We start from the raw sequence: 22,922 nt of genomic DNA, 5'->3' as shown, positions 1-22,922 counted from the left end.
GTTTAGCCATTTTAAATGCAGTATATACAGTAAACAGTCAAGAAAGAAATAGCCCTTCTGGTCGCACGTTTCAGCAATTTGTTGCAATACTACAGCCACACAGGGCTTTAGTTGTACCCCAAATGCCTTTAAGCTCCTCCGAAAATACATACAGTAAATGTGCACACATTTCAACGGGACACATCAGTTTAGAAGAGCCAGTTAGGAATTATTCTCACATTTTCCACAAGCATGTTTACGAATAACTAAAGAAATATACGTCTTACCTTTTTGTAAAGACTTCTTAGGTCTCTGTATTGCCACATGCTGTTTAATACCTGGGATGCTGCTTTCACCACCTTTGGGGAATGCCTGAAGGAGAAAAGAGAAAGTGAGCAACATAAAGAGTGTAAAAAAGAAGAAGTAATTAAGATAAAGGGACATAGTGTTTGAAAGAGGGTAGAAGAGGGAGGGAGAAACGTTTAAAGAACAACGGGAAAGAGAATGAAAGAGAAAGAGGTGAAGATCATTGGTGAAATAAAGGGCGGGGGGAGATACATTATGAGGTTGAGAAGTAGGGGGATGAGGGAAGCGGAGAGAGACAAATGGAAGATTGAGAAAGAGCATGGAAACTGATGAGACACTGGGGGCACGGAAGCATAAAAAGAGACAAGGGAAAGAAAGAGTGAAAAAGTGAATAAATAATTAAAAATGCCAATGCAAGAACACAGGAGCCAATTTCATGACCTCTACCCTGCTTTCACATCATTTTGATATTACAGAGTTTTAGGTTTACAAGAAGACCGGTTATTCGAGGATTTTTTTTAGCAAGAAACTTCAGTGGGCGAAGTAAAATTTCTATATTCGCATAGCTGACTTTTAAATTTACATCTGAAAAGAAATTGAATGAGATGTTACATACATTTAACAGTATTCTGACAATAAAAGGTAAATAATCACTGGGACCCCAACATGAGTTTCCTGTTATTATGCCAGGAATCCCCCCACCACTTTGGAAGTACTATTACTGGGGTCATCGAAATTAACAGGATACTTTATCGGGGGCCTGAGAATATGATCTATATTGACAGATTAAAAAACCAGCCGGCAGGCCATTGCATTAATCTAGTCAATTAATTTTAATGGAACATACCACATAGCCAGCCCATCAGGTCGAATAAATGGGATAATATTGTAAAGCTTGTACAATATCTCAGATTACAGGTGAAGAAGGCATGAGGAGACGCCTGTGCTCTCCACAGTCCCTCCGGTCGAGTGTAACCAACTGAATACCTTTCTCAAACCGGAAAGTACACCTTATAGCATAGACTCAAGGCTGAACATGACTTGGGTTATGGTTGAACATTCTTACACTCCCAGGGCCTGTTAACCTTCAGCTACAGGTGGAATCATGATGTCACTGAGCTCTGTCCTTATGAAAGAGCCTGGACCTCAAATGGCCTTTCTGGGTGCAGAAACGGGTCTATGAGAAGTGATAGATGGGTCCATAGACCTCTTACTTCTAACCTTGGGGATGGTAGGACTCAATACATTTTCATTAGCAGCAAACAATTGTATGTATATACCAGTGATGATTCCGCAACAATAGGGGGCTTGGGGATTGTTACCAGACTCACAGAGATTATGCAGTCATAAGGCAGCAACATTCTTAATGAAGTGGAGAGTAAATGTATAGCCAGTTGCCCTAAAGGACCTGGGATTGAAAGCAGCACTCAATTAACGAACTATGTCCCTGACTATTTAACAGAACTCATTCACGGACCTGTTTAATCCAATCAGGCAAATCACAAGTCATATCGGAGTCTAAATTAGGTACCTCAGGCTCGGCTACAAAAATGTGTGAAAGTCTGTCTTTAAGCACATATTTACAAGGAAATAGTGCAGCATTGCGGCAAATTTTGCAGCGCTGCGCTGTGTTATTTAAAAAAACGCAGAGGTGCACTGTTTTTACAAGAATAAGTATCACCCGTGTTTCCCCTTGGCCTGGTGCTAAAAGTAGCTACCTTGCGCCATAATGCAAGGGTGTCTGCATTGCAGGGATAATTGTTTATGTGCAGGAAGGCGTCACTTCCTGTAATGGCGATTTGCTAGTTCTATGTGTGCTACAGTAAGCAGCACATATAGAAGTAGCAAATTGCTATTATTTAATGATTGTTTCTTTGCCGGAAGAAACACCTTGCTGCACAAAAACAATAATTAACGACATTTTGCTCTTTCTATGTGTGCTGCAAATAGGAGGTATTCAGTCTTTACAATTAAGAAGAATTTGCACTATTGATGCACTGCGACCGAACCTAACTAATTGAATTCCCATATTGGATCTTCCTTACGTCTTGACCTTTTGGCTGTCCTTTCATAGTCCTGAGGAAGACCTGCAGGGACGCTCCACATTCCGCGCCGTGTCCAGGGTCAAAATGTCGACACTTTTCCTTCACACATGTCCATACAGTTCTCTTGACCAATAGTCAATTAATGTTGGGTCTGTCATTACATGTGTTAAATAACGAGACAGTACAAAAGTTCAACAATTCTTTTTATTTATGTCACATATGTCTGTTTTGTATATAGTGTACTATTCACTTCACCAGTCACCACATGTCACCTTCTCACAATAGTCACTTTCGTATTTTTGCAATTTACTTGTATTTGTGACAGCCTTTTCATATTCAATACTTCATGAAAAATATAAGAGAAAATCAACTCTACCCATGTTTTCCTGGTGTGTTCTTAACTGAAATCGTTGTTTCATTTTGAATAAGGAAGTGTGAAACACCTTTTCTTTTGTATTGAATACATGTATCCCAGCAATTGCATCGCCCAACAGAACCAATTGTTTTCTATATTACATGTTAAGTTGTAGGCAGCTGTCCTTCATCCATCTGGTTGGGTTCGTTGGATAGGGAAAGGATGAGTTGAGTGTCGTCTGCATACGATATGATGTTGAGTCTGTGTGATCGGACGATGGAAGCGAGGGGGCCATGTAGACTTTGAACAGGGTGGGGCTGATGGAGGATCTTTTGGGAGACTCTGCAGGTGATTGGTGTGGGATCCGAGAGGAAGGGAGGGAATCTGACTTGCTGCGTTCTGCTGGAGAGGAAAGAGCGGATCCAGTCGAGGGCTTTGTTCCGGATTCCTGCATTGTGGAGTCTGCGGGCTAGGGTGCGGTTTGAGACTGTGTCGAAGTCTGTGGAGAGGTCCAGCAGGATTAGGACCACAGTCTCTCCTCTGAGGAGGGAGTGGATGTCGTCTGTCGCGGTGATAAAGGCGGTTTCCGTGCTGTGGTTCTTCCTGAAGCCTGATTGGGAGGAGTCGATGATATTGTTTTTGTCAATGATGGAGGCGAGTTAGCTGTTGACAGCTTTTTCAATGACTTTCGCTGGGTACGGAAGTAAGGAGATAGGTCTGAAGTTGTTGAGGTCATTGGGGTCCGCCAAGGGTTTTTCAGCAGAGGGATGATCCTGGCGTGTTCATAGTCTTTAGGGTGTCTTTGATGCTAAGGGCGGTCCAGCTGTCCAGTGTCGGCTGCGTGGTGCAGGGAGTGGTGGGTGTGGGTTCCTCGTAGACGTTGTCATCGAAGTTGTCATATATGGTCCTGATTTTCTGATGGAAGTAGGTGCTGAGTTTCCTGCTTTGAATATGGGGTCAAGGGTGTATCCTGCTGAGTGTGTGGGTTCTGGTACGATCTATTTGAGTCCGATGATGTGGAGGTTGTCCAGGAGGGATGTGGAGTTGGGGTCTTGGCGGTTGTAGAGGTGGAAGTTGAGGTCTCCCAACAAGGTGTAGTCGGTGAAGGTGATGGCATGTGGGGTGATGATGTCAGTGATGGAGTCGGAGAAAGGTGTGCGGGGTCCAGGAGGTCTGTAGATGAGGGTGCCTCGGACGGTGGTGGACGGGTTGGCCTGTATCTTGAAGTGGAGGTGTTCCATAAGGTCTGTGGACCCATCAGTGTAGGTGCTCAGACGAAGGTTGGCCTTGTGGGCGGCGGTGATGCCTCCCCTGGGGCGGTTTGGGTGGTCCTTCCGGGTGATTTTGTATCTTTCGGGGATGGCAATCGCAATATCTGGTCCTGCAGTGACGTTTGTCCATGTTTCGGTAAGGAAGGGGACGTCAGGAGTGGTGCTGTCGAGGAGGTCCCAGATTTCCGTGGCATGTCTGTGGAGGGAGCAGACGTTGAGGAGGATGCATTGAAGGGATTGGGGTGGGGTGGAGTTGTTGCTGGGGGGTGGAGTTGGGTCCTGGGTCTCAGCGAAGTTGAAGGAGTGGTGGAGAGCTTTAGAAGTGTACCCCTGTATTGGAGTAGGACTTAAGGACTAAAGTCAGAAGGAAACATTTTTGACCAGTAAGAATCTGATATCCGACCCACCCTCCCTCACTGTCAGCTTCAGATTGAGCCTAGGTCCATTCTACCACAACCATTGACTATCATTGGCACTTTGTGCTTCTTGGTGATATTTCTACCTACAATATATAAAAATCCTATCCCTGGTTCCCCTTATAAAATGCTTGTCATTTTATTGCCACTTTGTTCAATAAATTCTACTCTATTTTTCTAATTCGTTTTGGGATTTTTATTGTTTCGCATTTCAACTTTATTACTGTTTTAGTACTACATAAACACATTTCACATTGCCTCTAAGTTAAGCCTGTCTGTTCAGTGCCATAGCTATCAGGGAGTTGAAATTACTTTAGTGACTTTAAGGGCTCACACTGACAAGTCTTGTGATTATTTCTTAAGGTAGGTGTTGTCCCCCCTCAGTGAATAACCATCTTGAATCCAAGCAAATATGAGTCATCTGCAAGTTAGCATTTTTTATAACAATAGCCATATAGTTGGCCTATCTCTTCCATTAGAATGAGCACTTGTTTGATGAGTAGGAATGCTGACAAGAGGATTCGTACGAGTGCACAATCAGAATAATAAAAACAAACATGATTGTTCGGAACAAGCACCATGCCATTCCCTTCTCATGATTGCTATAGCCTATTATACCATAAACTGGAAATATCTCCAGGCCTTTCTGAAATCCATCTGGCACCCCCTAATGGAATATGTGCTTCCTTTAATTCTCCAATCCAGTATCTTAGAAGGTTTTACAATAGTTGCGCTATGGCACTATACTTTTTTCCTGCTGACACATATTGGACAGAACAAAGAATTAAGAAATCATACTATAGCTGTCTCTCAATAACACAACTGCAGCATCAGGAGAGCGCAACGCAAACATCACCCAACAGATATTTTCGCCCAAGGAAAAGAGCAGTGCAACTCTGATAGATAATTTTCCACAGCTCCAAACATAACCGCAATGCCAACATTTTGATTATTGGTAATATTGACACATGGAACCCAAAAAGTAACTAGTGATATTATTACTTGGGTAACATTGAAACTGAAGCAATTAGTACATTAATATCAATTGATGCGTCCTTGACATTGAGTTTTTCTGTTGGAAGACGTAATATAGTTTGGCAAGGGAATCACAAAATACTACTTCTGTTGCTGATCAAAGTAGGGGTTCTAGTTTGTTTAGCACAAAAGGGGAAAAAATTAAAAATAGATTAAATAGGGTGGAATACTGACAATATGTTCTAGATGGTATCACATAATAGTGGGTGAAGAAAGAAAAGGTGACTAGAGATAAGCAGGAAGATTCTTGTATGTAAAAATATACTGGAAGGGGCAGAGGGTCCTGAATCTTAAAAACAAATGCATTTACAATTTAAATATACAAATATTGAAGTAGGATAACGTCAATAAAAAGAATAGAACAATAAAACTGTACATTTGTTTGGGTACGTAAAGAGCACAACACAAAGTTGTTCATGTCTAGGCAGGCACTAGAGGGCAGTACTAAATGCTTTTACGCCATCGTGCCTTTAGTGTGAGTAGATTGCTGAGATCTTTTCAAAACAAAATCGGTACATTTTGTTAATTCCATTAAAATAAATCGCACTCCATACAACTGCTCTTGGTAGTAAGACAGTACATACATCTAATCCCAACATCCGTAACTTCTTACCCCTTCAAGTCTTGGAATACGGGCATATTCTTTTTAGAAACAATCAACAACAGTTGCAGTGACATAAATGAAGGTCTTCTGTATATCCTACCCCTGCCATGCGATTCCATTCTAGTTTTAAAACAATTCTATTGAGACACAATGATTCCATATCAGTCCTAAACTTCATGAAACCAGTCCCCTCCATCCCCATAGCATCTGATGTAGCTCTAGGAGCTCAAAGCAATTGACTCCCAACACAGATCATATGCAGCTTCCTAGCTCCAACGAAATCTTCACTCTTCTGAAGAACCCCTCTCCTAACGACAAAGATCCATTCACATATGGTCCCGAAATAACCAACCCCCAGGAAAAAGGATGTTTCTACTCAGTCTCAAATCTCATCCCACGAACTCCTACGATATTATGAATGAGAGGTCTGCTTTTGATGCAGCCCCAAGAGTACTATCACACTTCAGGTAACAGGAGATACTCTCTCCACCCTGGTGCTGGAGAATCCTAGTAGATTATTTTTCAAGCCAGAATCATCCAAGCAGCAGCTCTTGCTATGATTTAACCGTACAAAGGTATTTTGGGTAAGGTCTTAATTTGTTTTTGTCCTTTCGTAACCTGAAGAGCAGTGAAAGCAACCTTGTTAGTAAGTATTGTTGATGGTTAACTTCAACGAAACTGCATTCCTTCATTCTCGTGCTTATTCTATCCTTCCGCCCAGGACAGTTGTGTCCAAATTGCCCAACTTTGCTCCTGCTCACTTTCTGAAATTTAAAAGAATATTGTGCCAACTTCATGCCTTCGACAATATTGGCAAAGCTTTTGAAGGAAAGTGAGTTATCTCATAAAAAATAGGTTTGGCAGCAAAGAAGCTACCAAAATCAAAGATTGTGAGGAAATGTATCTGCAAAAGCGATTATCACAGAAAAAACCCCTCACAAATTGTATTTTTGTAGAACATTTTGACGGTCATCAAAATAGTCAGAAAAATTCTCAATTTTATGACTTTGGAAATTTTCAATAACTTTGCTAATTACATTTTTGCACATTCTCGATATAAGAACGACTCTTCTTACTTTCCTTGTCTCTTTGTGGTTTTAGTCTGCCTGAACACTGTGGAATCTATTGGATCAGTGGTAAAGTTATCATGATTGTCTTCTCAACCAATTATAACTTTCAAATGGTGAAGGGTACAGACTTCATTTTGGAAGCAATATATATTCGGAACTGAAACCCGGAAATGTGAAATCAGAATGAAAATGCCTCAGTCGCAATTATAGTTTTAAGAAGTTAAACATGTCTACATATTATTCTGCCTGTGGCTCCACAGCCTGTAACAAAGGAATCTGAAGTGCAAACCCATTATACAATGCAGCTGCATCCTTGTCGAAAGCATCTTACTTCCTGGTCACAATATACTATTTATGATGATGGTGGGAAAAGGATGATTAATAGCATAGAGATCTTGCTCAACTGGCAGGACATGGCAAAGGATGATCAAGAAAGAGGTGATGATCACAGAGGGCGCACGATTTGCAAATATTTTTGTGCATTTAAGGTAAACTGGGGTGCGCAGAAAATCCATTTGCAATTCTAAATCCTAAATCCGGATTAAAAAATGTTGTTAAATGGAAATTTAAGGATGAGTTCTCCTTGGTTTAGGGAGAAGTGGAAGGCCCTGGGGCGTGGGCAGAGGGATGGCCTTTAAAAATATTTAACCGGAGGAGCCTAGCGCTTGACCAAGATGGCCGCGTGAGCTTAGAGCTCCCGAGACCCTCGCGCCCTCCGTCGACTATCCTGACTCTAATCCTGATGGTATGCATGGCACCGTGTTGCTGAGTTGTCAGGGAGGCGATTGATGCTACCCGCGGTCGGATCGCCCATCGGGAACCGGACTTATGACTGGCGAAAGATTGCGGCCTAACTCCCGGAGATGCCAGGGGCTAGAGTTGGCAGGATGCCCGACTCCTAGTTGATCAACATCGGCCTGGTGAGGTGTGAACTGCCGGACGGAGGCCCTCGCTCTTTCACTTTCGGTTTCGTTCCCTTTGTCTGCCCGGACACTGTAGTGCTCTGGGTGGCTCTATAACCCCAGGGACGCTCGGTGGGCTACTTTGACAGAACAAGGCGGACCTGCTCACTCTTTATACCTCTCTCTGAGAGGGGACGGTCCTCACTGCATTGGACTGCCTGGAGTCCATTATGTCGGGCAAGGCAGAAGGAGATCGGCTGAAGACTAAGTCCACCAGGCGGGGAACGTATTCCCAAGTCAACAGTATGGACCGCTACGCCCTCCTGAAGACATCGCCGAGTGGATCGAGCCAGGCGCCGGATGCCCAGAAGGAGGACTCGCCTGGGACCCCGGAGCTCTCCCTGCAGGATGTCATGGGCGCGCTTGATGGGATGCAGACCTCGATGGGGAGGCAATTCGAGGCCCTGGCGCAAAAGGTGGACGCCATCCTGGTGGATGTCAACTTGATCCGCTCGGACCTGGGCAAGACTAACGAGCGCGTTAAGGACCTGGACCACAAGACCACGGGCCTCACTGATGAGGTTGCGGACCTGCAGAACGAGGTCCGGAAGCTGAGGGCCGAGAGTGACCTCGCCGCCCGCCGGCTGGAGGACTTCGAGAGCCGGTCCAGGCGCAACAACGTGCGCGTAATCGGGGTCCCGGAGTCCTCGGATGAGGCTTCGGCGGACCTGCTTGTGGAAGATTTGGTCCTCAATCATCTGAAGCCTAAGGGCCTTGGAAAGTTTTTTGCGGTGGAAAGGGCCCATAGGGTGCCGGGCGGACGGCCCAAGGCGGGTGCCCCGCCGCGGCCGATTGTCGCCCAGCTCTTTCATTTTCGAGATCGGGACGCTATCCTGCAAGCTTCGAGGGTGACGGGCCCAGTCCCCTTCCAGAATGCGTCGGTGAATTTTTACCCGGACTTTACCCAGCAGGTGCAGAGACAGCGACAGAGCTTCCTGGGGGTGAAGCGAAGGCTTCGGGAGCGGGACCTAAAGTATGCCATGCTGTTCCCCGCCAGACTACGGGTGGTGCATGAAGATCGGACATTCTTTTTTGACTCTCCTGTTATGGCCGACGAATGGCTGGACGCTTTGCCCCGGCGACGGACCGGGGACGACACAGCTGAGCATGGAGACAGTGGCCGGGATGGACAGGGCTGATAACTCAAAGCCGGCCTGACTTGATTTGACCATATTTGAAGATTTGAACAGAGTGCAGTAACTGTGGAGGGTTGCGGGAGGACGAGGGGTGCTCTTTTCCTCCCTTAGGGGACTTTTTGTAGATTTTTGTTTTTGTAGGGCGACAGGCACACTGCAAGTTGGGGGGGCTTTTTAAGCTGCAGCAGGGGTGCAGGGTGGGGGGAGTTATGGGGAGTTTGAGTTTGTTGTTGGGGGGTTTATTTCTGCAAGGCATGATGATTATCCTCAGGGCTGTTCCATGGTGGCGCCTCGGGTGTGGGGTGGGCCTCTTTCCGTTTGAGGATGGGGGGTAGAGGCCTAAGTATTATAAGCTGGAATGTTAATGGTTTGGGGGATCGCATTAAGAGGGGGATTGTTTTGCAATTTCTGAAACGCTCAATGCCAGACGTTGTACTGCTGCAGGAGACGCACCTCATAGGCAATACGTGCTATGCCCTGAATAGGAAGGGGTATAAATTCATTGCACACTCGGGATTCTCTTCTGGGTCCAGGGGTGTGGGCATCCTCGTTAGAGCATCGCTGCCTTTTGAGGTGGACTCCACCATTGTTGACGATAGGGGGAGGTTTGTGGCGGTGGCGGGGCGGTGGGAAGGAAGGACTTTGGTTTTGGTTTCGGTTTATGTCCCGCCGGCCCTGCAGGCCGCCACATTTGCTGAATTGGGCAGGGCTTTGCTGACTCTCCCGGGGGGCATGCTGGTAGTGGGAGGGGATTTCAACGCTGTGGGTTCCGGACGGCTGGATAGATGCCCGCCCAGGGACACAGGGGGGGCTCAGAAATGGCTTCCAGACCTCCTAGACACGTTTGGCCTGATAGACTGCTGGAGGCTCCGGCACCCCACACAGAGTCAATACACGTTTCACTCCGGGGCGCATGGTAGCCTCTCCAGGATTGACTACCTGCTCACTCTGGCCGCACATGCCTCGTTGATATCCGAGGCGAGGCACATGGCACGTGGTATCTCTGATCACTCGCCAGTGTGGATCCGGCTGGATCTCGGTCGGGAGGGAGGAGGGAGGGTGGCCCCCATTAACCCTTGGTATTTCCGAGACCCCAAGATGCGCAGCGCCCTGGTAAAGAAGGTAGATAATTACTTTAAGGACAATCTGGGATCCGTGGACTCGGCAATCTCGCTGTGGGAAGCTTTTAAGACCGTGCTTCGGGGGGAGGCCCTCTCCCTGGTGGTGACTGCCAAGAATCGGAGGGATTGCGAAGTGCGGCAAGTGGAGGAGGAGATTGCGGCCCTTGAAGGGGATATGGAGGAGGAGGTCACAGAGTCCTCATTGCATGAGCTTTGCTTGAAGCAGGCGGAGTATAGGGACCTGGTGACGGACGCCGCCAAGACCCTCAGCAGGGAACAACAGGGCCGTCTGTATGATGTTGGAGATAAGGCAGGGAAACTCCTGGCGTGGCTGGACAGGAAGGAACGGGTCAATAGAGTGGTGCCAGAGTTGATTGGAGAGGGGGGAGAGGCGATTGTGGAACCTGAAGGGATTGTGGAGTGTTTCGCGGAGTATTTTCATAGGGTTTATTCCTCTGTGTCGGACAGGCCGCCCGAAGACTCGTCTGATCTCCTCCGTGATATAGAGTTGCCCTGCCTCTCTGACATAGATAGGGACGATTTGGATGGCGACATCACGGTTGACGAGGTGGCGGGGGCGATTCGCGCGTTGAATTCGGGTAAGGCCTCTGGACCGAACGGACTGCCGATCGATCTGTACAAACTGTTCCCGGATAGGGTCGCCCCTCACCTGCGCGCCATGTTTTTGGAGGCGCGGGGAGATGGGATCCTTCCGTTGGATCAGCGGCTGGCGTCGATCGTGGTCATACACAAAGAGGGTAAACCCCGAGATAGATGCGCCTCCTATCGGCCCATTTCACTCCTCAACGCTGAGCCGAAAATTCTGGCCAAACTCCTGGCTACCCGTCTGATTAGGGTCCTTGGCGATCTGGTCCACCCAGATCAATCTGGCTTTATCCCGCACCGAAACACAGCATTGAACCTCAGGCGTCTTCATGGCGTCATCGCCAGGGCGGGCACGCTGCGTGAACCGGCTGTTGTGGCATCTCTCGATGCCACGATGGCCTTTGACACGGTGGAGTGGGCATATTTATGGGCCGTGCTGGCCAAGTTTGGTTTCGGTCGCGGGTTTGTGAGTTGGGTCCGGTTGCTTTACGAGGGGCCACTAGCGAATGTTGTGGTGAATGGTCGGGCATCTGCTCCGTTTCAGCTTGGAAGGGGTACTCGGCAGGGCTGCCCCCTGTCGCCTCTGTTGTTCGCCCTCGCCCTTGAACCGTTGGCTGCGTGGATACGTTGGCACCCGGATATACGGGGCCTTCGGTGGTCGCCTGATCACGAGGACCGTATTTCGCTTTATGCCGACGATATCCTGCTGTATCTTGCCTCACCAAAGAAGTCACTTATAGTGGTCTGTGACGTACTCGCATCGTTCGGTAGGAACTCGGGGCTTGTGATTAATTGGGGCAAATCGTACTTGTACGTTCTTAGTGGCGAGGTCCCACCGATCCCTAGAACATGTTCGATACAGGTTGCCCAGCAAGGTTTTGTGTATTTGGGGATTTTTATATCCATGGATCCTATTGTGCGCTATGAGAGGAACCTGCTCCCCCCCTTGGCACGCTTGAGGCGAGATGTGGAAGGTTGGCGGAGGCTGTCGCTCTCCCTTGTTGGGCGTGCGGCCCTGTTCAAAATGATGTCTCTTCCCCGCTTCCTCTACGCCCTCCAGAACACCTTGGACTGGGTACCGGCTAAGTACTTTCGGGAGGTCGAAGGCCTCCAAAGGACGTTGCTGTGGGATGGGCGGCCGCGAATAGCTATTTCAAAGTTGACGCTCCCATGGTACGATGGGGGCATTGCGCTCCCAGACATCCGACGGTACTACTGGGCCACGCAGTTGAGCGCGATCAACCATGGGTTTTACGGCCCTGTCCTCAGCCCTGGGTATGCCATGGATAGGTGGCTGCTGCGCGGCGGCAACTACTATAGGGCGTTGTATTCGCGGTCCCTAGACTCGTCCCTCACGGGGCCCACAGGTGTGGCGGTGCGCGTATGGAAGATGGCGACCGACTCGCTGGGCTGGAAGGACAGGCTAACCCTCGCTACCCCATTGTTTGAATCGGAAAGGTTGGGAAGACTCTGGCATACGAAGGGCTTTGATAAGTGGGATATGATAGGTATATCCAGGGTGGGGGATGTGCTGCATAAGGGGAGGGTGAAGTCTTTCGAGGAGTTGCAGACTGAGTTTGAGCTAGGGCCTTCAGAGTACTTTAGGTATATCCAGCTGCGTCACGCCCTCCGATCAGTCCTAGTGGAGGGTGAGAAGGTGCCGGAGTCCTCTCCCCTTGAGGACCGAGTCCTTGATGGTCATATGCCCGAGAGCACGATTTCGCTCATATATAAGAAGCTGATAAACGTCCGGGCAGACTTGCTATTGGGGCTGAGAGAACAGTGGACCAGGGATGGCCTCGAGTTGGATAATGAGGACTGGCAGTCAGCGGTTTCTTCGCCTAAGGAGGTGGCGATCCCGTCGCGTCTGAGGCTGGTGCAGCTTAAAATACTGCACCGGGTGTATGTTACGGGGCCAAGGCTGGTCCACATGGGATTCTCGGAGGATGGCCTGTGCAGAAGGGGATGTGGTATGGTGGGTACTTTCCTGCACATCATTTGGGAATGTGGTGTCATTGTGGAGTTCTGGAGGAGAGTCCATGCAGTTATGGGGGAGGTGACGGGCATTGGGGTACAGCCGGAGGCGCGGTGTTGCCTCCTGAACGTTTGGGGGCCCACTGATCTCGATGAGGCACAGACCCAATGGGTGACTCTGGGTAACATGGTAGCTAAAAGGGATATCGCGCGATTATGGGGCTCCTCGGGTCCCCCTACACTGACCGCGTGGAAGGAGAACATGGATTGGAGCATGTTTAGGGAGAAGACGGTCTACTGCTCTAGAGGTCGCCCCCGGAAGTGGCATGCCATCTGGGGGCGGTGGAACCTATACAGGGGGGGAATATGTCTTGCCCCGGATCTGGAACCTCCCGAGGAACAGCTTTCCCCCTGACCTACCTTCCAGCACAGTTTGGTTTTGGTACCCGTTCTGGGCCTCTGCTGTTCCCCTTCTTCCTCCGCACACAGTCTTATACTTAGTAGATGAGTGGGGTCCTGCCTCCCCTGGGGGCTTTCGCCATGGTATTTCAATGTTCTGCCTTGCTGGGGTTTGTTGTGTGTTTTTTCTGTGTTTATTTAAAATTGGACCTTTGCATTACTCTTCGTACTGTATCCGGGACGCATTACTGTATCTAACTTGCAATGCTGCCGAACCTTCGGGCTGTCGGCTGAATAGCTGTGTCCTGAATTTCGAAATAAAGGTTTTCCAAAAAAAAAAAAAAAAAAAAAAAAAAAAAATATTTAACCATTGAGAGTGCTGTAACTTTGTGGGTATTAACAAACATTTCAAAAGGTTCTATCCACCCGAATTACATATCTGAAAAAATATTGAAGTTAATGTGTAAAGGAGATGGAAAGGAACCCCAAATATCCATATTCTTTCTGTACAACAAGACGTTTTTCTTTAAAAAAAATGTTTTCCCTGTTGAGTAAAAAGCAAGAAAGTGTTAAGTGTAAATGAACATGTGAGTTCAGCCTACTCATGTGAGTTTTCCACCAAATGTTTGCAATCTACTCCAAATGTAGAAGGAACACTATTGTAGACATTTTTTAGTCTTTTTTAAGCACAGCTTCGTGAATTGGGCACAGAAATAATAAGCGAGAGAGGCTCCTGTCCTCTCAGGCGAGGAAGTGGCACTTGAGAGTTACCGGACCTGAGTTTAACCTTTCTCCAGACTATCCTTCCTTTGCTTGTCTTTAAAAACCAAAACTATTTCACCTCTGGATGTTAGACGTACCCTACGCAGGATTCTTGCTTGGTCCCTTAAAATGCCTTTCGGAACCCACTCACTTTCTAAAAGCTTTAAAAAAAGAGAATATAATTCCTCTTCCTTTGCTGGAGAAAGACAAGAACGTTTAGCCCGATTTCTGCAAGAGCCCTTCCTTACTAAAAACTGCTCCCAGCCTTGAGATGCCAATCTTCCAGCTTGACCTCCAGGGCCAGTGCAGTGACCAGTGAGGTGAGGGCCTTCAACTTTCTATTCTAGAGTCACTGTACGTCAAGCCTGGCAGGGTCTATTTAGTAACTGTGATATTACGGAGACAGTGGAACTCTCCACTTGTAGAAGGCAGCACTGCAGTCCTCACTTAAAGGCGTTTTAGCTGTTGCGCAGCTTATTGAGATCCCTTAGAAGCTGTACTCAAATAGAGTGAGTGTTAAATCCAGTCCTAAAGCGCTCCAGAAAACAACCTTGTAAGTACTGATGTTACCACTCAGGTGAACATAAGCAGTTCTTTTACTACTTTGGCATTATCCTCTAGGACAGTGAAAAGCTCCAGATAACCAGTAAAGAGAGAAGTGATTTATAAAAGGCCCAAATAGCATCTGGTGATGCTGTATCAGCCATTAAAAAGCGTTGTCTTCCAACCTGTGCTGTTGGTTTCAGTTTTTGGTGTCATGTCTCTTCTATTCACTGAGGGCTACAACTCAGAATACCCAGTGCTGTGAATTCTCTTTGGACATATCCTTTGACTGTCCCACAGGACTGATCTTTAATCCATCGCCAATACTAAACCCACAAGTAAAATCTGAATGGCCCTAGTGTATACATCTTTCTGAACATGTGCACTTGTGTATCATGATCACTTAGGTCCTTGGTTATACTCACAGGCTAACAAGCAGGCTTAGGGGGCCATCTGCAGTACAGCAGACAGTCTGTCAAGTCGCCTGTTCAACACAGACCATCTCCCCTACCTCCCTTATGAAAGCCCACCTTCAGTACTTAAAAGCTCCCCACCAAGCAGGCTTCCTTCTGCCTTCAGAGGAGCAACCACTGCAGCAGCTCCACTGAAGGAAGTGAAGCTTTGCTGAGTGGCGCCATATTTATAACCCTCCTCAGCAACCTTTGTTTTTCAAGAGTTAACTTCCAAACTGGAAGCTTATTCTTCAAAAACAAAAACACCAATGACTGTGACACACAGCAAGACTGCGTCATTGGAAACCCAGCAGGTCCCCATCTCTAAACAAAATAGACGAACTGGGAGTTTGGAGGGTAGGGTCACCATCAATTTATGGTGGTCCTCCCACTGTACCAAACTCTATACTACCCTGGCAGTCATTTTACAGAGAATTGTACCTTTCCCATGAACTTCCATATACACAGTTGTTTCAAGTGTTTCCTATTTAAGGGAAATAGAACTTGTTTTTTATCTTTCAGTTTGTGCTTTCCATATTTCTAGTGTTTAGGTGTAGTGTATTTGTTTGAGGTATTGGTAACTCACTCGCCCCTCATGTATCTCTTAAGAGTGGCATTTGTTCTCAGCCTTGCTACCAAAAGGTGAGCTAGAGAATACCCTTGGGTTAAAAATTGATTTATCTCTCTCTGGTCCTCCTGACAAGGTTGTGTGGGCACTCAGTCACTGAAAATATCAAATCCGCGGTTTTCCTTCCACCTCAACTGGTCAGTTGAAATTCGTCCACTGTTAACTGTCCTCAAGCTTACCGAACCTGTTTCTCCTGCTTCTAAACTGTCTTGTAAATGTGCACCAGATGCTTTAATAAATAACAAACTCAAACTAGAGCCAAAGCATTCTCTGGTAAAACTTGAAAATCTCTCTCTCTCTCTTTCCCTGACTCTATCTTTCTTCAGGCGATCCTTCATGTGTTGTCTTTGAAAACCTCAATATTTCACCTCTGGCTTCCAGGGTCACTAAACAAATTATTATTGGACACCTCTTCCCCCCCATACCATTCTCCTATTCTGTTTATACTTTCCCATGCATGGTCACTATTCTTAGACGCCAATGCACTTTAAATTCACTCTGCTCTTTTTCCTTAAGGCACCTTGAAAAGCACTCGGTTTTATTGTCACTATTCACAATTTGTGTAGCTTAAAACCACCAGCATTTGGTTTTAAAAAGAAACGCTGTATGTTCAGAAAAAATAAGCAAATCCTGATTCGGTGAATTTGGATTTGGGAATTCCAATCATAAATTCCACTTTTTCTGACAGTAGTGACCCATGACAAATGGGTTTCTGGCTCATTAGAGTCGATATTCCATGCAGTGTTAGAGACACTACATTTTCAGTCGCAACATAGGGCATGAAGACTTTCACATTCATACATAAATTGCAAAATGAAGGAGGCGATTCTTCTACTGCTCTATTTTCCAACAGGCTGCGGGACTGTACTTGACAGTAGTTTCTTTTTCCACCTCCACTGAACCAGATTAGCATGAACACAGCGTGGAATATTGTAATATGCACTCTTTCTTGCCACATCTGCAGTCCCTCATTAACATCTCTGCGAATTAAAATATATTACATTTGCTTTAATTCCATTTTAATTACATACTTGTCTCCTTTGCTCTTTGAAATGCCAACCAGCTTCTCAATACCGCCTGCATCACGTAAGGCTTTGGCGTTCTCCATATTTTTAGTTATTACTTCGTGGAGGGTACAGCATACGGCAGTGACTGTGTCATCGGACATGGCCTTGCTTGCAGAGTTGTTACTGTTGTTGCCCCCAGGAAGACGGTGGACCAAGTCACGCATAGCGTACTTGCCTTTAGTAATTAAACACAAGGTATGGGGAGGGAGGGTAATGGATGTGAATGGGAAATGAAATGTGGTGACAGGGGAAGGTAGGAAAAATAAAGACCACGATTAGTGTGCAAGTAACATGTTATGCTTCATATTATACAGACAATGACTCCAAAAATACGTTTTTTACTAGGCCGTGCACTTTATTTGGGACATAACATGCTGTTCAGGTCTCATCATGTATCCTTAATATGCCAGCATATCCTCTGGAACAATTATCCAATCGATATACCTCGATTTCACACCTAAATTCAACCCAGTCCTTAACTCTAAGCTTTTTGATCACAATAATGATAGACACCGTGCTACAAACATTAAAGAGATCCACTGAGGGCTTAGTTTTTACATACAACAGAAATGAAAGAAGTCTTGCGGGCTCGTCGCCAATAATGTGGAAATGCAATGTAAGCAATACATGTAGGAGAGCTCTACAGTGCTGTAAAGTACCAACAGGGGCGTCCTCTGACTGTAGATTTATATGATTGAGAAGGAGTGTGAAACAACCTGGGTGGCAATGGATAGAGGATGAGGTCACCGAGCCATTCTACCTCATGAACTCCTCACACTTTGTCTCTGTAATCACACTGTGTGATGTGGAAGGCCAGGTCCTCTTCATTAGTCAAAGCCTGGTCATGCTACTTCCAGCAGAGAGCCAATGATCCGTGCATGGAGAGTAAAAGCAGATGTTGATGATACAAAAGAAAAATAAGCAAAAGCAGAACAAGTGCAGTAGCATTTCAACAACCACACATTGGATCATGTAAAATGGCTTTCGGTGCAATGTCACTACCTTAGTTTTCAATGTAATCTATCTCTAGCTCAGTGTAATCTATCGCTGGGCAAATTGGAAGCACCTACTGGTTTCTTGATCACACAGTCCAATGTAAGATACGTGTACAAGGTGGCAATGGGCAGCCTAATGGGAGCATAGATTCTGACAGACAATGCGTACAATGTCACAAATGTCAGTGGTATAGCATGGTTGCCTTGCATGTGAAAAAGGGTAGATGGCAATTGATAGCACAGTTTATCATGTTTAGTTAGTGGTTGTAGAGGAATCATGATGAAACTATACCATGACAAAAGAATCAAGTTTGAAAGATAAATTAATATATAATATAGTTTAGCTTGTACCAAATCCAGTAACCCAAAACAAGGATTACACAATATGGCCCTCATTCATCAGACCTATTACATAACTACTTGAAAGTTAACTGTGCAAAGAAACCAATTTACCTTCGTTAAATTCAAAACCTTACTCATAAAATGAGGATTGGCTGTTTCTTATTTTAATTGAAAGTTCACTTATTTATGCAGAAAATATCGGTTTGATGGACTTCTGAATAAGACTGAATTGGGGGAGGGAAAAGAGGAAAGAGATATTACAGTGGGAAGCCTGGCTAATTCCTATAACTATTCAAAGAGTTGCAGGTTTGTGTTTATTCGTAAAGGTGCTCCTCTGCATGTTCCACCTTGAAAGCAAAATTAAAAATATTAAAAGTGAGATGGTAGGAATACCACTATTTTAATGGGCGACTAGAGCATGGGGTTTCTCCATGAGGAAAAGTATTGTGATTTCAACTTAGGGAAAAAGACCACTAGTTACAGAAAAGTGCAAATGCAAGGTTAACCATTGGATTAGACGTTTTAGGGTGACAAGGCATGTAGCGGCATGTAGCGTATGCCTGGAAATCCATTACTGATGGTACTGCACTGAACAGGGATGATCAGGCTTCATAAAGGTTCCTGACTCAAATGTGGTAGTTAGCCCAGAGCTAAAGACTATTCCTTAGAGAAAAGGTGTGAAATGTTATGGTAAAACAGAACAACCATACAACCGCTACAGTTAAGGAACTAAATAACCTAAAGGTCCAAGTCAGGCTTATGTAGAAAAAGAAGAAACATGGTTTATGAAAAACGTAACAGAAATAAAGAAGTGTGGTCAGCTCTTTAAAATGAAGGAAACATAAAAATCTTCATGAGCAACAATAGGAAAAATTGTCTAATGTTAGGAAATGGCAAGTGAGAAAATCTCCAAAAACAGAAACATTCAAATACAGGGGGAAAGGAACCCAAATGAGGTTGACTAGAAAGGGTCTCAATATAGAGTTGTGTGAAGGAGAGGATTTACGTTTTCAAATGCAAAAATCTGTTTAAACCAGATCCCTTGGGTCAAGACAAGAGGATCTCTTTTCAGCCAAAGTCTAATTCAGGTGAGGTGGCGTGAAATTGATAGATACCAGAACGTTTGAACTCCAAACAGTAAAAGGTGCCTGAGAATTGACAACCTATCCTCAGATGATGACTGAGCCACCGCTTGAAGAGGACCTAAGGGCATCACACAACTGGCTCCAAGGTGCTGAAGCATTAAGTGGGAAAGAGTTTAAGAGGATGCAGATCCAGGGCTGCAGCTATCATGTGGTTTTCATCACTGGCATTTCAAATGATATATTTTGATCACAAAGACCAACCCAATAAGCCCGCCGGGACCTGGGTATACATAATCTACAGAGCAATAGTCCAGTGGCACTCTTTCAAAGGGTTAACAACTGTGTGTGATTGCACAAGAAACAATTTCAATCTAAACTTGCATATGTCATTCAATTGATATGAGACGCAGGTGTGAATGGTGAAAGGGGGTCCTGACTCCGAGACCGATTGTGGAATTTGACCACATATGAAACTAAATAATCTGTATCAGGCTCCTTGGATGGAATTGAAGCTTTATGTGCTGGTGTTAATATTATTCAGATGATTTGTGTTGGGACCACAAAGTAACGATGGGGTAGGAATGTTGACAGCATATCTCTTGGTTATGATGATTTTTGTTTTATGGAAAAATACCTTTTTCACACATTGCATCATCTTCACTATTGTCACAGATACGTTTATTGTGTTGTAAACCTGAAAGTAAAATTGTAAAGCAGAGAAAATATGTGATGATTGAAATCTCGTAAAATAGGTTGGGTTGTATTGATTATAATTAAAGTTGATTTTCTTATTGAATGGCATATATACAAGTTTAAATTAAAATTAATTTTCGCTGAATCACTTACTATGGTTACCCCTTTGAAGGAGTCCCACGGAACCATTGTTCTGTAGAATAGGCATTTTCAAATTAGTCTTTACCTCACTGTGGAGATGGATGTGAAAATCCACCTGCCCCCCTTAGAGCTGTTCTCCATGCAGCCCCTCTCTTTTTTTTTTTACAAGAAATACAACACATCTGCTTGTGCTCCAATGGCTCCCGATCAAAGGTAGAGAACAATTTAAAACTGCCTGCCTCGCTCTCGCAGCCATATGCAACTCCATATACAACTCCGCCCTCACCTACCTGGCTAAGAATCTCAGATGACCAATGGTAGAATGCAGAATACCTCCTTCTTGAACTTCCGACCTTCAAGCAAGAGTTATATGAAGCAATCCCTCCCTGGCAGGGAAATGAGGATTTGGAACTCTCTTCACCCAGCCCTCTGCATTTACCTACATCTGGTACATCAAAAGGAACTGACAACAGTCCTTTTCAAAAGAATCTTTGGCTAATGACTGCGCCAGACTTAGATTTAGAGTTTGGAGGGTGGGTTACTTCTCAAATGCCGAATTACAAGTACACGATATCCAATGGCATTTGTGATATGCCGGACAGGATAACCTTCACATTAGTGACAGAGGAGCCCATCTGCTGAACTCTAAATCAGGCCCCTAATCTCCATTGCTTCTGCAAGACTGTATAGATCTGCTGCATACTGTTCCATTATTTGAATGCGTATTTGACCCTTGAGCATATTTGATTCTAACTTCCATAGTCTTGGTATGAGCTGTAATGCCCGTGGGTCAAGTCTGTGCTACAGAAACTGCAAACATAAATCATATAATAAAATAGATGCAATAATAAATGAAAGCAAACCAATTGAAACCCATAATAGGATCAGTATGACTTCTTTAGAAATATGGTAATACACTATCATTTTCAGTCTTTCCAATAAAGCAATTGAGCACTTTGCCAGGACCGGTTTTGGTTCCCAGTCCGGCCCTGAACTGGTGCAGTCTTGCTCTGTCTGCATTTCATAACAAGCATTGGCATAGCCAATAGGTCTCGCCTTTGGGACCTTACAAGTGGGTAGTCATGCAGCACATTATCCTGGGTGCTGTCCCGCATTATCAGACTTATCTGCACCACATTTGCATGTTGTGCAATAGTTCATTGGTGTTTTTTTGCAATCAGTCTATGCTGCCGGCCATTAGGGCAAAATGGAGAAAGTAATGCAACAAACATATGACACAGCTGTTTATAAAACGACTCTGGTGTGTAATATCATTTTATCACAGACACACTCTGATCCATGCATAACTTGTGAAAAAGGGGATGAAACAGATTTGCCAACATTTATGCTGCTTGTTTAATAAGGAAGGGAACAAACATTGGAGAGATTATGAGGTGCAAATTAAAAAGGTCCGCAACAAAATTTGTGTACCGCTTAGCGATCCAGTGTCACATGTGACAACTTCAGCCTGTCATGGCATTTTAACCATCAGCAGATTGCAGGCCAGGATTCGCAAGCCTAAACTCGGAACTGCAAGTCAAGGAATGCAATCTGCAGTGGAAGGAGGTTGAAGTTTCCGTTAATTGGAACCGCTCCTTGATTACTTGGAAACCTTTGTTTTTGCTTAGCTTGGAACAAGAAGTCTGCCCCAGCCATTCCCGACTGAATTCATTGATGCCATGCGTGTCACCCTCGGCCAGTCCTATGTTTTTGTTTCATTTTGGTACGTAAGGGCTTCAGAATAAAAAGTACTATCTATTGTTTAGGAACTAAAAGGAAATGGCCGTCCGAATGTGTCACATGCCGAATCTTCTTCAGCACTCTGGGCAGAAGTGGTATAGGCGGAGAGGCGTACAACAGACCGCAGCTCCACTCGCGACGAAAAGCGTTACCGAGCGAGTACCACCTTGGAAATTCCAACCTGCAGAACTGGCCAATATATCTAACCAAGGCTCTCCCCACTGCAGAAAGAGACCTTGCACCACGTCCGAGTTCAGACGCCATTCGTGGTCCATCAGGCAGCTGAGTTTGTCCGCCCTGGCGTTCAGAGAACCTGCCAGATGTTGAACCACCAAGGCAATGCATTGATGTTCCAGCCATGTCCAGAGGGGCAGAGCCTCCTGACATAGGGTCCATGACCCCACCCCGCCCTGTCTGCTGCAATACCACATGGCGGTGGTGTTGTCCGTGAACACCTGCACTACACTTCCCCGGAGAGAGGGAAGGAATGCCTTTAGAGCAAATCGGATCACCCGAAGCTCCAAAAGATTGATATGGAGTCGGGACTCCGCCGGAGACCAGAGGCCTCTGCTCTCCCCCTCTCCCAAGTGGCCGCCCCATCCCAGGAGGGACGCATCCGTCACCACTGTGTGCTCCGGTTGGAGAAGGGAGAGGGATCTGCCATGGACCCAATCGCGATTCGTCAGCCACCACTGCAACTGTCGTGCAGTGCCCTCCGAGATATAGACATGATCGGACAGGTTGCTCTGATGCTGTGCCCACTGGAACTTCAGGTCCCACTGCAGAGCCCGCATATGCCATCTGGCAAGTTGCACTAACAGGATGCAGGAGGCCATGAGGCCCAGGAGCCGGAGGGTCATCCTGACAAACCCGGGATAGAGGCTGAAAGATCGGAATCATAGCCTGAATATCCCGGACTCGCTGCTCGGGAGGAGAAACCCAAAACTGCGTCGAATCCAGACCCGCTCTGATGAAGGGGAGCTTCTGAGAGGGACTCGGGTGCGACTTCGGCACGTTGATGGAGAACCCCGGCAAATGCAGGAGGTCGGCCGTAGTCTGTAGGTGGGAGACGACTGCCTGGGGTGAGCCAGTCGTCGAGATAGGGGAAGACTGGAACCCCTGATCTGCGCAGATGAGCTGCGACCACCGCCAACACTTTCGTGAACACCCGAGGGGCACTGGTAAGGCCGAAGGG

The 22,922-nt window shown here is 45.9% G+C and overlaps 1 protein-coding gene across 12 annotated transcripts in view; it reads right to left on the bottom strand.

The window, feature by feature from the left end:
* CTNND2 (catenin delta 2) overlaps positions 1–22,922 on the bottom strand; it is a 3,222,299-nt gene that overhangs the window by 464,158 nt on the left and 2,735,219 nt on the right. For all 12 annotated transcript variants that reach the window (XM_085606754.1, XM_085606755.1, XM_085606763.1 and 9 more), the window contains 2 exons: positions 16,696–16,906; positions 267–351 (listed from right to left, as the gene is read on the bottom strand). In XM_085606754.1, coding sequence (XP_085462880.1) covers positions 267–351; positions 16,696–16,906 — 296 coding nt within the window. The remainder of the gene's footprint in view (positions 1–266; positions 352–16,695; positions 16,907–22,922) is intronic.

Source organism: Triturus cristatus, chromosome 5_2, assembly GCF_964204655.1.
Source record: "Triturus cristatus chromosome 5_2, aTriCri1.1, whole genome shotgun sequence".
NCBI classification, from domain to species: domain Eukaryota; kingdom Metazoa; phylum Chordata; class Amphibia; order Caudata; family Salamandridae; genus Triturus; species Triturus cristatus.
Note: the sequence above shows the minus strand (reverse complement) of the source record. Positions and strands in the feature narration are given on the sequence as shown.